General features: G+C 37.4%; 1 protein-coding gene across 1 annotated transcript in view; it reads right to left on the minus strand.

Moving 5' to 3' along the window:
- LOC123765516 (acyl-CoA dehydrogenase family member 11) overlaps positions 1-10,710 on the minus strand; it is a 35,745-nt gene continuing 25,035 nt past the window's right edge. Inside the window, exons 8-14 of the mRNA XM_045754153.2 lie at positions 10,420-10,513; positions 8,755-8,905; positions 8,284-8,427; positions 6,717-6,906; positions 5,682-5,790; positions 3,506-3,673; positions 1-2,000 (exon numbers count right to left, since the gene is read on the minus strand). Coding sequence (XP_045610109.2) covers positions 1,825-2,000; positions 3,506-3,673; positions 5,682-5,790; positions 6,717-6,906; positions 8,284-8,427; positions 8,755-8,905; positions 10,420-10,513 — 1,032 coding nt within the window. The 3' untranslated portion in view covers positions 1-1,824. The remainder of the gene's footprint in view (positions 2,001-3,505; positions 3,674-5,681; positions 5,791-6,716; positions 6,907-8,283; positions 8,428-8,754; positions 8,906-10,419; positions 10,514-10,710) is intronic.

The raw sequence follows: 10,710 nt of genomic DNA on the forward strand, positions 1-10,710 counted from the left end.
TTAAAATTGAATACCCTTTATTTTGCAGAACAAATTAACTATAAGTATAACCCTAGGTCTCCCAGTCTTAAGTAAAATACATAAAGAAAACAAATAATCTCTATGAACAGTATGACCATGTGAAACCACTTAGCCACTACAAATGACAATATATTAAATATACTTGCTATATAAAAATATACTGTATATTATTTTATACTCTTTACATCTCTAAAGTATAAAATTAGTTTTCAGCAGCCAAATACATCATTAAAGAAAAACACCTATGAACAGCAACTAATTATCATATAGAGCCTGGGATCAAACAGTGGCATATTCCATGAGCAAAACTAATATAATTTAGAAAACACAAATTTACAAGAAACAGGTAATACCACTGGCCTCAGTTAGAAGATCCAGGCATGTAATACAGTGTTCATTTATATCACCACAACTCTGCCCTTAAAAATGTTTCAGCTATTAATTTAAACCCACTAAACTGAGTACTTTCATGACATTCATGTGCAATATAGTTCTAGAATTTTTATTTGAATTGTACAAACCAAAATATATATAAAGCCATGGCAGACAATGGCACACTCAAAATATAATGTTAAGATACATATTATCAAAAATTACGTGATAATCTTATTTGCAATGCATACAAATTTCTTATTGCGTACAATACTGTACTACATTATTAGAAAGTAATTATCAAACAAAGGCACCAAGTCGGGGGAAAACTATATGTAGCATGCATTGCATGCATTATTAGTAATGAATTTAATTTTTTAACATTTTATCTTTAGAACATAAGTACTGTACTGAGGAAACTGCAAAAGGCATATTGACTTATACAAGGCAGTTTCTTTCTATATCCAACTAAACTCACCCACACGTACAGTATATGCTAGTGTCATTTGAAGTGATCCCACATCTTATTATATATGTTATCCAGTAATATTTCTTAAGTCAACAAAAACAACGTCTGAGGCAGATTTTGTATCCTGATTCATGTTAACTTTTGTACTGACATATTTAATTCCCTTATTAACATCCATTGTTAAAGCTTTTCATCGTTTTGAATATTTCCATCATGTCTTACCCCTCCTTTTGCTCTTTCCCTGTCGAGAAAATGTAAATTAAGGTTTCTTAATCTGTCTTTTCATAAAAAAGGGTCCTAAGAGGGTCCCAGTAATACAGTTGGGTTCATTCTCGATGCACAATCAAGAATTCCGGGCTTGAATCCCAGGCGGGACAGAAATGGTTGGGCACATTTCCTTTGACCTAATGCGCCTGTTCACCTAGCAGTCAGTATGTACTCAAGAGTTAGTCAGCTTGTTGTGGGGTTGCATCCTGGGCAGGGTCAGTAACTCACCCTTGGAGGGGGGGGCCTCAATAAAAGCCAAAAGTGAATGAATACACACTGGCTTCCTGTTCCCCGACACAATGATTATTATTATTATTACTATAAACCAAAGGATTAACTACCTATATAGACTTAATTAACTTCTTTAGAATGTACAGAGAAAGCAGAAGAATAACATTAGATGTCTAATTATTAACGCTTCTTCTTATGTATCTTGGTTTCAAATTTGTCTTATTTTCAACATGAATAGGAATGTTAAATACATTTGTGAATTAATAATTATAAATAGATCTCTTTTGCATTCAACCTTCATAATTTCAACATTGTCCAGCTGATATCTCATAACTATCATTCCCTAAGCTTAGATTCCTGCATTTGTCACCCGTAAACTTCCTCATCTTAATCAGACAGTATGAAATCAGACGCCTTATAAAATTCATCAAATATATTTTTGATCCATTATGCTGAGCATTTACTTAAAACATGGGTCCATAAACTTCACTTGGGTTGTAACCTTCCATAACCAAGGCCTGATTATCAGCCGAGTATTGCTCGATTGTAAGGTAGGTTAGAGGCGCCCGACACCATCTGTTCGCTACTTCTTCGCTGTTGGTGCTTTTTTCCCATGCAGCATGATCAACCAGGAGACATCCTGTAGTAGCAGGGGAAAAAAAATGTAACAAAATCTTAAACAATATATAATAAATTATTGCAATAAATATTGTACTGTAGTATATAAATGTTTATCTTTGGGAGCTTATATCTGTGATGCTATGTTCCTATAGGAGCTCCCATCCTTCAGGGGGATGATCACCTGTATAATTGTTCTCTTAACACTTTCGCGCTCTCGGCGCTCAAAAAAAAAACAATACCCCCAGATGCTTTCGGCACTTCGCGCGCCTACGCGGTAAGACCGAAAAGTGTACACTCTTTTGACTGTCCTGACAATAATTGAAGGCGCACGTATTTAAATTTGGTATCACTGTGTTCGCAATGAAATTGTCTATAAGAGCATACCTATAAAATGCCGCCCAAGCATAAGGAGTATCAACACCAAATAAAAAACTATGCAGATCACTCGCCGAGAGCGCCAAACAGCAACAAATTGTTTCCACTCTCTTAATGGTTGCGAAGCCTACAGTTGTCCTACATCGCTAATTTTGGTATCATTGGAATCACAATAAAATTCTCTACACGGACATATGCATATGAATGTTTAATATAGGTAATTGCCCACCCGCAAGAGTGTGTGAAGTGGAGAGTAGTTAGCCGCGAGTGCACTGGCGAAAACACGGGGGAAATCATGCTTGGAAAGTTTATACGTTTCCTGACCCTACTTTTCTATGTACGTATTTCTTTTTTATACCAATGTTTTCGCAATAAAATTTTCTATAAGATGAACTGTATAACATTTGTACAAAGCATGTGTAAGAGAAGCGCCAAATATAGAACCACGTCGCTCAGTATGCGTTCGCGGCAGAAACGAACGCATTGTTTTCGTTCGTTTGATGTTTGTCATGTTTATACTTGTTGAAACATTTTATAATTTGTATGACAGTGATCGCAGTAAAATTCCCTACACAGACATATACATAACATATACAAATATTTCCCACGTGTTGGATATATCAACGGCTAAAGGGAACCCACTGCCACACGCTCGCCACACCCCCAAACATACTTTGTGTATTTTTTTTTTACTCATAGAAGTTTATGTGATATAATATTCATTCTGGTACCAAAACATTCGCAAATAAATTCTCTACAAAACAAAAGTATCCCCATCCATTTCGGTTAAAAAATGGAATTTATAGAAATATTTTTTCGATGGACGAGAAAAGTAGGCTGTTATGCGGAATCGTAAGAGAAAACGGCGACGAGTTATCTCCAATCTAAAGCGCGAAAGTGTTAATAAGACATTTCAAATGCTCTTAAGTGTTAAAAAAAGCCAACAACAATTGTTGTCAAATCCTTTTACGTTCTTTTGTTGCTATCACACAAGCAAAACATTATGAATATGATGATCTTTTAATTTTTTCATACTTCTTATAAACAGGAGTATCACTTATTAATTCAATATGACTCAAGATAAAGCATATGTGTTTCACGCATCTACATACAGTACCATATTCACCATTAAACATGAATATTTTTTACCAATATAAATGTGCGCAATTGATGTGGCAATGTCTCTCGATGCTGGGAGGATAAGATTTGGATGCTTCTGCAGGAAGTTGATGAGCTCCTCCATGGCTAGAGTCACTTTCTGGCAAGAGTCCCTCAAGCCTTCCGGTATGGCACTTGACATCACACCTTGTACTCGGCCTACAAAATAACACAATGAAATCAGTTCACTTCTAACCATTATTTACTTGAGCATTTCACACTTCATTCCTGTTTTCGTAAACTATTTCTAAAATATACAAAATCCAATACGACTGGCTTAAAATTTAATTATTCCTTTGATACAATGTAATGAACGTTAGTTTAAAAACATCAAATGCCGAGTGTAATGAAATGCCCTTTTCTAGGCGGCCTTAAGAGCTCTCCAGTGCACTGGCTCCGGTAATAGACATCCACAAAGCTACCAGGCCTCTGGATTTGCACAGGCCTGTTGAACAATGTGACCCCTGAATCTGGTGTTCTTATGGAGCAACCTGTTCTAAGGCCAGGCTCATTACAGCTACGGCCATTTCCCCTCTTCCCCCCAATACATTCATCAATTTTAGCATACTGTGTATTAAAAATTGGATTGTTCTCATATTTAAGTTAATATTATTATATTATTACATTTTTATGGCATAGGATAGGTTAGGTGTTGAGGTTCTGTTGGCGATTATTTTGTATTTGAAATACGTGGGTGAAGGTGACTCCATTAGGGAGCCGATCGGCCGAGCGGACAGCATGCTGGACTTGTGATCCTGTGGTCCTGGGTTCGATCCCAGGCGCCGGTGAGAAACAATGGGCAGAGTTTCTTTCACCCTATGTCCCTGTTACCTAGCAGTAAAATAGGTACCTGGGTGTTAGTCAGCTGTCATAGGCTGCTTCCTGGGGGTGGAGGCCTGGTCGAGGACCGGGCCGCGGGGACACTAAAAGCCCCGAAATCATCTCAAGATAACCTCAAGAGAAGCATTTACAGCACTGTGGTTCGAACAGAGGTTGTCAGCGAATCATTGTTCAAGAAACTAACAAACATTATCAGTTGAGAGTTGTGTGTAAACCATTTTTCATCCATAAATAAGGGGGTTTGCAACGGGATTAACGAGCATTTGGCCTTTGTTTATGAGGACGGGCTGCATAAAGGCAACAGGGAACGTGGGAATTTGATATTGACCTCAAAACTGAATAAAGCTAAACAAATTATGTATAAGGCTATGTAGAAAGCACAAGTGAAGCAAAACAAACTATCTTGATTGAAGAGATCAATAATGGTAACAAGGGAAGCTGTAGTTTGCCCAATGTCAACAAACCATGTGCTAGTATCCTAGTACAGCACCAAACAGCAACTCAGGTCAAACAACAGTTCAACCTGCCTCCTTACCTTATGCATGTGCTGACCCCAAAATGATACTGATTCCCACCTGCAAGAAGGGCAGTGAAAAGGGGGAGGGGGATGGGGAAGGAGAGAACAAGAAGCTCAGGAGGTCACCCAGAAAAAAAAGAGCATTTCATTACATTCATCACTTCCTATCTAGGCTGACCCTCAGTGGCTCTCCAGAGAATATTCCCAAAACAGCCTGTCTTTAGGCTAAAGAAAACAAATTGATAAAAACGAACAAAGACAGAGCTGACCCGTGGGCTGAAAAGGCCAAAAATCTTGGGCTTGGGAATGGGTAAACTTAACAATTGGAAAGGCATCCAAGTGTTATGCAGACCTTGCAAGCCTGAAGTAGTACAGTACAGTAATAAAAGCAGCATACCTGTGTTCACCATGTGTGAACACATCAGACTGACTGTACCAAATGATAGATAAATAACCTGAGAAAGCCTGGCCAAGGCAACATGGAAACAGGATTGACAGAGCAACAGATCGGGAAGTGTAACACCCAAATAACCAGGAAACCACAACCCAGGAATATCCCTCTTCAATCAATAAACAAGTGAATATCAGATTATTCAGTAATATAAACAGTCGCATCGATCTTGACCATAATGTCACATCCTGTCTAGCTAATATTTTGTATCAGCACTTCATGACTACAAGTTATATTTACCACATCAAAACATCAAGAAAGTTAGTGTCCTCTCTCTCTCTCTCTCTCTCTCTCTCTCTCTCTCTCTCTCTCTCTCTCTCTCTCTCTCTCTCTCTCTCTCTCTCTCTCTCTGTACATACCTTTTACATCTTCACACAAAGCAGTCAAGGCTTTTCCATTAGTTTTTGTCACAGCGCGAAGGAAATCCAACGACATAATATTCGATGTACCTTCCCAAATTGGTAACACCTGTGTTGTGGAGATATGAAATGTACAGAAACAAGAGACAAAATTACTTATATCAGAAAATTAAGTAACTACAGTATGCCAAAAAAAAAACTTTAAGAAATAAAAGAATGTTGAATGTGTTTACAGACGTCCTTGGTCTTCTTCAGAGCAAGACAGAACTAGAGTACCAATTCTCATCGGCAAAACTAAATGTCACCAAACCTACTGAAAATCACTGCAAAACATTAATAATTTATGCTACCTTACTCATTGGTATAAAAAATTATGCATTTGATGGTTCCCAAGTAATGAATCACTGAACACGAGATAATCTAGCAAAGGAATTTTGAAAAGACTCCTGCTCAGCTAATGTAAAGACTGTTGGTCTACCATGACTGTGCCTTTATCATGTCAAAGGGAAGAGCAAAACCTTCCCTCAGTGGTTTAGCTTAGGAGATAATATATATATACATTAATGTCATCCAAGGGGAGATATTCAAAGAAGACATTGATTTCCATGCAGAAAGGACAACATTATAGAAAACATTGGGCACAAGCCTATAGAACTGTTTTAAAATTGCAGATTTCAAAATTATAAATGTGCCTGCTTATTTTAATGTACTCTATATTTTAAATTTGTAATGTATAATTTGTCAAAAAACATGAGTCAAATTAACAATTAAAATATTTCTGAAACTTAAATACCACACAAAAGGTTTCACAAACATTTTTTTTTATTAACTTTTTGTAAGAATTAATGTTACTTTATTAATGTTGTAATGTGTGGTATTATTGAAACTATAACCTGAGTTAGGCAACTGATGTGGGCTGCATCCTGGGGGAAGGTCAGTTGTTGGCTCAGTGTGATATGCCTAACAAACTTCATGTCCTCGAACAATGGAAAAACAATGGGCAACCATAACACTAGAAAAGTTCATCAAGATCACCTGAGCATCTCGTAAGTAAGAAGGTAAGCCAGTGTCCTCGATGTAGCCCTGCCCACCGAAACATTCTAAGCCTTCTGAAACTATCTCCATGGCCATCTTAGCCGTGAAAAATTTCAAGATGGGAGTTACAATGCGAAGGATCAGAGACTCTTCCTGAGTAGCGACACCTGCCTCCTCCCGACCAAGAAGTCTTTGGGTGAAAAAAACAAGAAAGCATCAAGTTCTGTGATGAAGTACGGTAAATGCTAGTACACTTACATGTATAGTTAAGATAAAAATACTTTAAATTTATTATGGTCCAGAATTGTAATTAGCCTTACTAATGAATTCCTCACATAAATAACACAAATGCCAAAGAAATATTAAAATGAAGGAGACTTGGCATATTTTGTTTCAAACTAAATGGCTATTATTCCTACACCTAGAATGCTCAGTATTGCATATGAAGAGTTGAAGATGTAACAAGTGAGGGGTCTGATAACAACGTCACTGCATGCTAGGGTTCTGTGATGTAAGCTTGTTTGCTCAATGTATTTGGACGAGGTGATGAGGGAGTTCAAAGTAAGAATATTAAAGAAATGTGTAAATAAAGTGTATAGGTGTAATAAGAGCATGCATAGTAACTAGAATGTGCTAAATTTCATGCATGTAGAAGATATATTTCATTTAGCAGAGAGTAAAGGGAATTTATGTAGACTAGTTGAACATTATTGACATGTAACAGAGATGACTGTTAAAAGTGAATGTGGATAAAATTAAAGTTAAGGTGGCAGAAAGAAGGATAGTATTCGATGTGCCAAAAATGTGAAAATAAAAAAGATAAAAGTGATTGATCCTTTTAACTGTGTAAGATGTAAGACTGATGAGAGCAATTTAAGTAAGTGAAAGATGAGAGCAGAGTGAATCGGGGATCACCGAGTGCCCTGCTGAATTAAAACACGATAGGAAGAGATACAGGCAAAAAGCTGCCTGCAAGAGTGACAGTGCCAAATATTATGAATGAAGGTGGAATAGTGAAATGTTAAAAAACCCCAAGAACAAAAGCAGTATAAATAAGCAAGATATAGGAGAACATATACAGAGCAAGGATTATGGCAAGGGCAAGTCTCAATGTATTTACTTGTATTACTAAACGACAACCGTAGAGAAGTACTATATACCTGGGCTTATGAAATAGTGGATTGCTGTTGCGAAACATGGCTAGTGGTGGGGTTTGTTGACTCATGACGCCATATAAAATGGATGATAAAATGAAAGAACAAGTGCAATTTATTTTAACTACTGTATATCATTTTAACATTACAGTATTGATCCCCATTATATTACTAAACTTATATTTTCTGAACTCATAACAATGAAAAACATGGAAATGATACTCTTTTCACCTCACTTACCCATATTTCTAGTAAGATTATAAATGCATATGAGTGAGAGACATGTATGAGGCGATAAAAGGACATATGGAAGAGGCAATAAAAAGAAAGGTGCGCGCAAAGGAAAGCAGCAAGAAAGGGCCAATTCCAGAAATTTTCCCATAAAGTGCTTTCAGGCAAATGCCATGCCTCACCTAGCAACATGGAAAGTGAGCATTTCACATCCCCTAGTAGCAACCTCCATCCTTGAAGCTGTGAGCTGGTGCAATGTGTGAGACTCTACCATCTGTCCAAATGCTGAGCGACGCTGACTGTAGTCTCGTGCTAGTTGGAGTATTCTAAAATGAGGCAAGAAATTTGTTACATGGGTAATATGATAGAGGTAGTATTTTACACATACAGTACATACATTAAATTATATTTATTTTATTAATTAATTATTAAGTAAAGGGAGTAAGTGTATGTCAAAAGAGTATTACTCACAAGCAATTTGGAAAAGCACTCTAGAATAAATTAATTATTAAGTAAAGGGAGTAAGTGCATGTCAAAAAGAGTATTACTCACAAGCAATTTGGAAAAGCACTCTAGAATAAATATTTGAATAATATTTTCAAGAACGACGGGAAAAAAATTTAGCCAATGATTCTCTACACTACCAAGACTACCTCCTCATTGAAGCACATGCAGATACAGAATTGTGCATCCTAGTGATAGTAAGCATGTTTGCAATTGAAGCGATGCCACGTCCCTCAGGTGAAAGCTGGTGCGCCACTGCACCATCTAGTAGAAGCTCTGCTGTGGGTAACTGGCGAGTACCTAGAGTAAGGCAAACAATTCCTGCATTGCATACACATTTTATCGTACCCAAATAGTAAAAGACCAAAACAAGCAATGAATTTGGCATACATGCGCTACATTAATTGCCACCATCGGAGATAAATGCATAGGGGTCACTTAGTACGAAACACGTTCCTAACATGAAGTTCCTTAAATATGCAATCATAAAAAGATCATAACAAATATAAATCTGACTCATATTTCTTTTCATTATTAAAATGAAAAGAGCAGAGCATGAAGATATGGTAGGACCTGCTGAAGATTGGAAAGGTATGATGGTGCTCATGAATAAGCCTTTCTACTGGAGAATAAATTATGACATATTGAGTAAAGGCAAATGAGTTCCCATTTTAACAAATCATCAGTAATTTTATGCAATGCAACATAATAACAAATATTGTTAGCACCATCCCCTACAGACAAGAAACATGAAACTGCTGATGTTTCAGTCCACCTTAGACCATCATTAGGGTGAAACTGCAAAGCAAGCCAAGTGGTAGAAAAAGAGGGAGGGGCACTAAGTGGTAGAGCAAGAAGGAAGGGGGGCTAAGTGGTATAGCAAGAGGGAGGGGCACTAAGTGGTAGAGAAAGAGGGAGGAGTACTAAGTGGTAGAGAAAGAGGGAGGAGTACTAAGTGGTAGAGAAAGGGGGAGTGGCGCTAAGTGGTAGAGAAAGAGGGAGTGGCACTAAGTAGTAGAGAAAGAGGGAGGGGGCACTAAGTGGTAGAGAAAGAGGGAGAGGCACATGGCACAGCATGTAGTCACATGATGTTTGCTCCTATCTTTATCATCATCAGGAGTAACGGGGGGAGACATCTCCCGTCACGCAGGGTACAGTCGCACCTCCACAGATCTCCAGTATCAGCTCTTGATACTGGTAATGGCTCAAAAGGGCCACCACTTACGGGCTATTCATGCCCGTGCCACCTTTTGGGTGGCTTAATCTTCATCAATCAATCAATGCAAAAATGTTCATAATTATTAGCTGATGGCATGCAACCATTAGAAAAAATCTTTGGTCCCAGTACCCCTCAGAGTCTTCTCCACTCCCCTGCAGCCAGCAGTTATTGCCAAACTCAATATAGCAACTATGACAATATTAACCAATTCATATCAGAATATTTATCAATTTCGTTGATCTAAGATGATATTTATTCATATCTAAGTTCAGACAGATGAGTAAATATAACGCAACAGATTAGCAAACAAGTAATTACGAAGGTGCTTATGGAGCTAAAGGAGCTATTATGGAGGTGACGGGGGTTCCGAGCGGTCCCCCACCACCATCTTCCTTCCCCTGAGCGAGCACAATAAAGTCAAGGGGAGAAAACATTTGCTTGCTTTACCAAGACTGATGCATGACAGTCTATCCCTTTTAGAGATAACTTAAAAAATTTTAGTCACTTATGGAGAAAAGCATTAAATAACTTAGTAGCAGCAGGAAGAGTTCAATTTCATTAATGCATAAATAGCTGCTATAGTATATTTATTTACCCAACTTATTCTTCAGTTTAACTACTTCTATGCCATTTGATGTGCCATCTTCTCTCTTTGTTTCTAGGTAAAACATTGTCAGTCCTCGAGGTTTCTGAAATACAATAAGACCAAAAACTATCATATGTGACAAATACCAACTGCATTTATTTAACAGCACTTATAAAAATAGTCAGGATTCCATTTTCTACACAATGTAATATTGTAAACATTGTTCAAGATTTAATAATACAATGGACTCCATAACTGTGTTAACAATGAAAGTGCTTTGAATGATAAAATAACAAAAAG

This window comes from Procambarus clarkii, chromosome 30 (assembly GCF_040958095.1).
Source record: "Procambarus clarkii isolate CNS0578487 chromosome 30, FALCON_Pclarkii_2.0, whole genome shotgun sequence".
Taxonomy (NCBI): domain Eukaryota; kingdom Metazoa; phylum Arthropoda; class Malacostraca; order Decapoda; family Cambaridae; genus Procambarus; species Procambarus clarkii.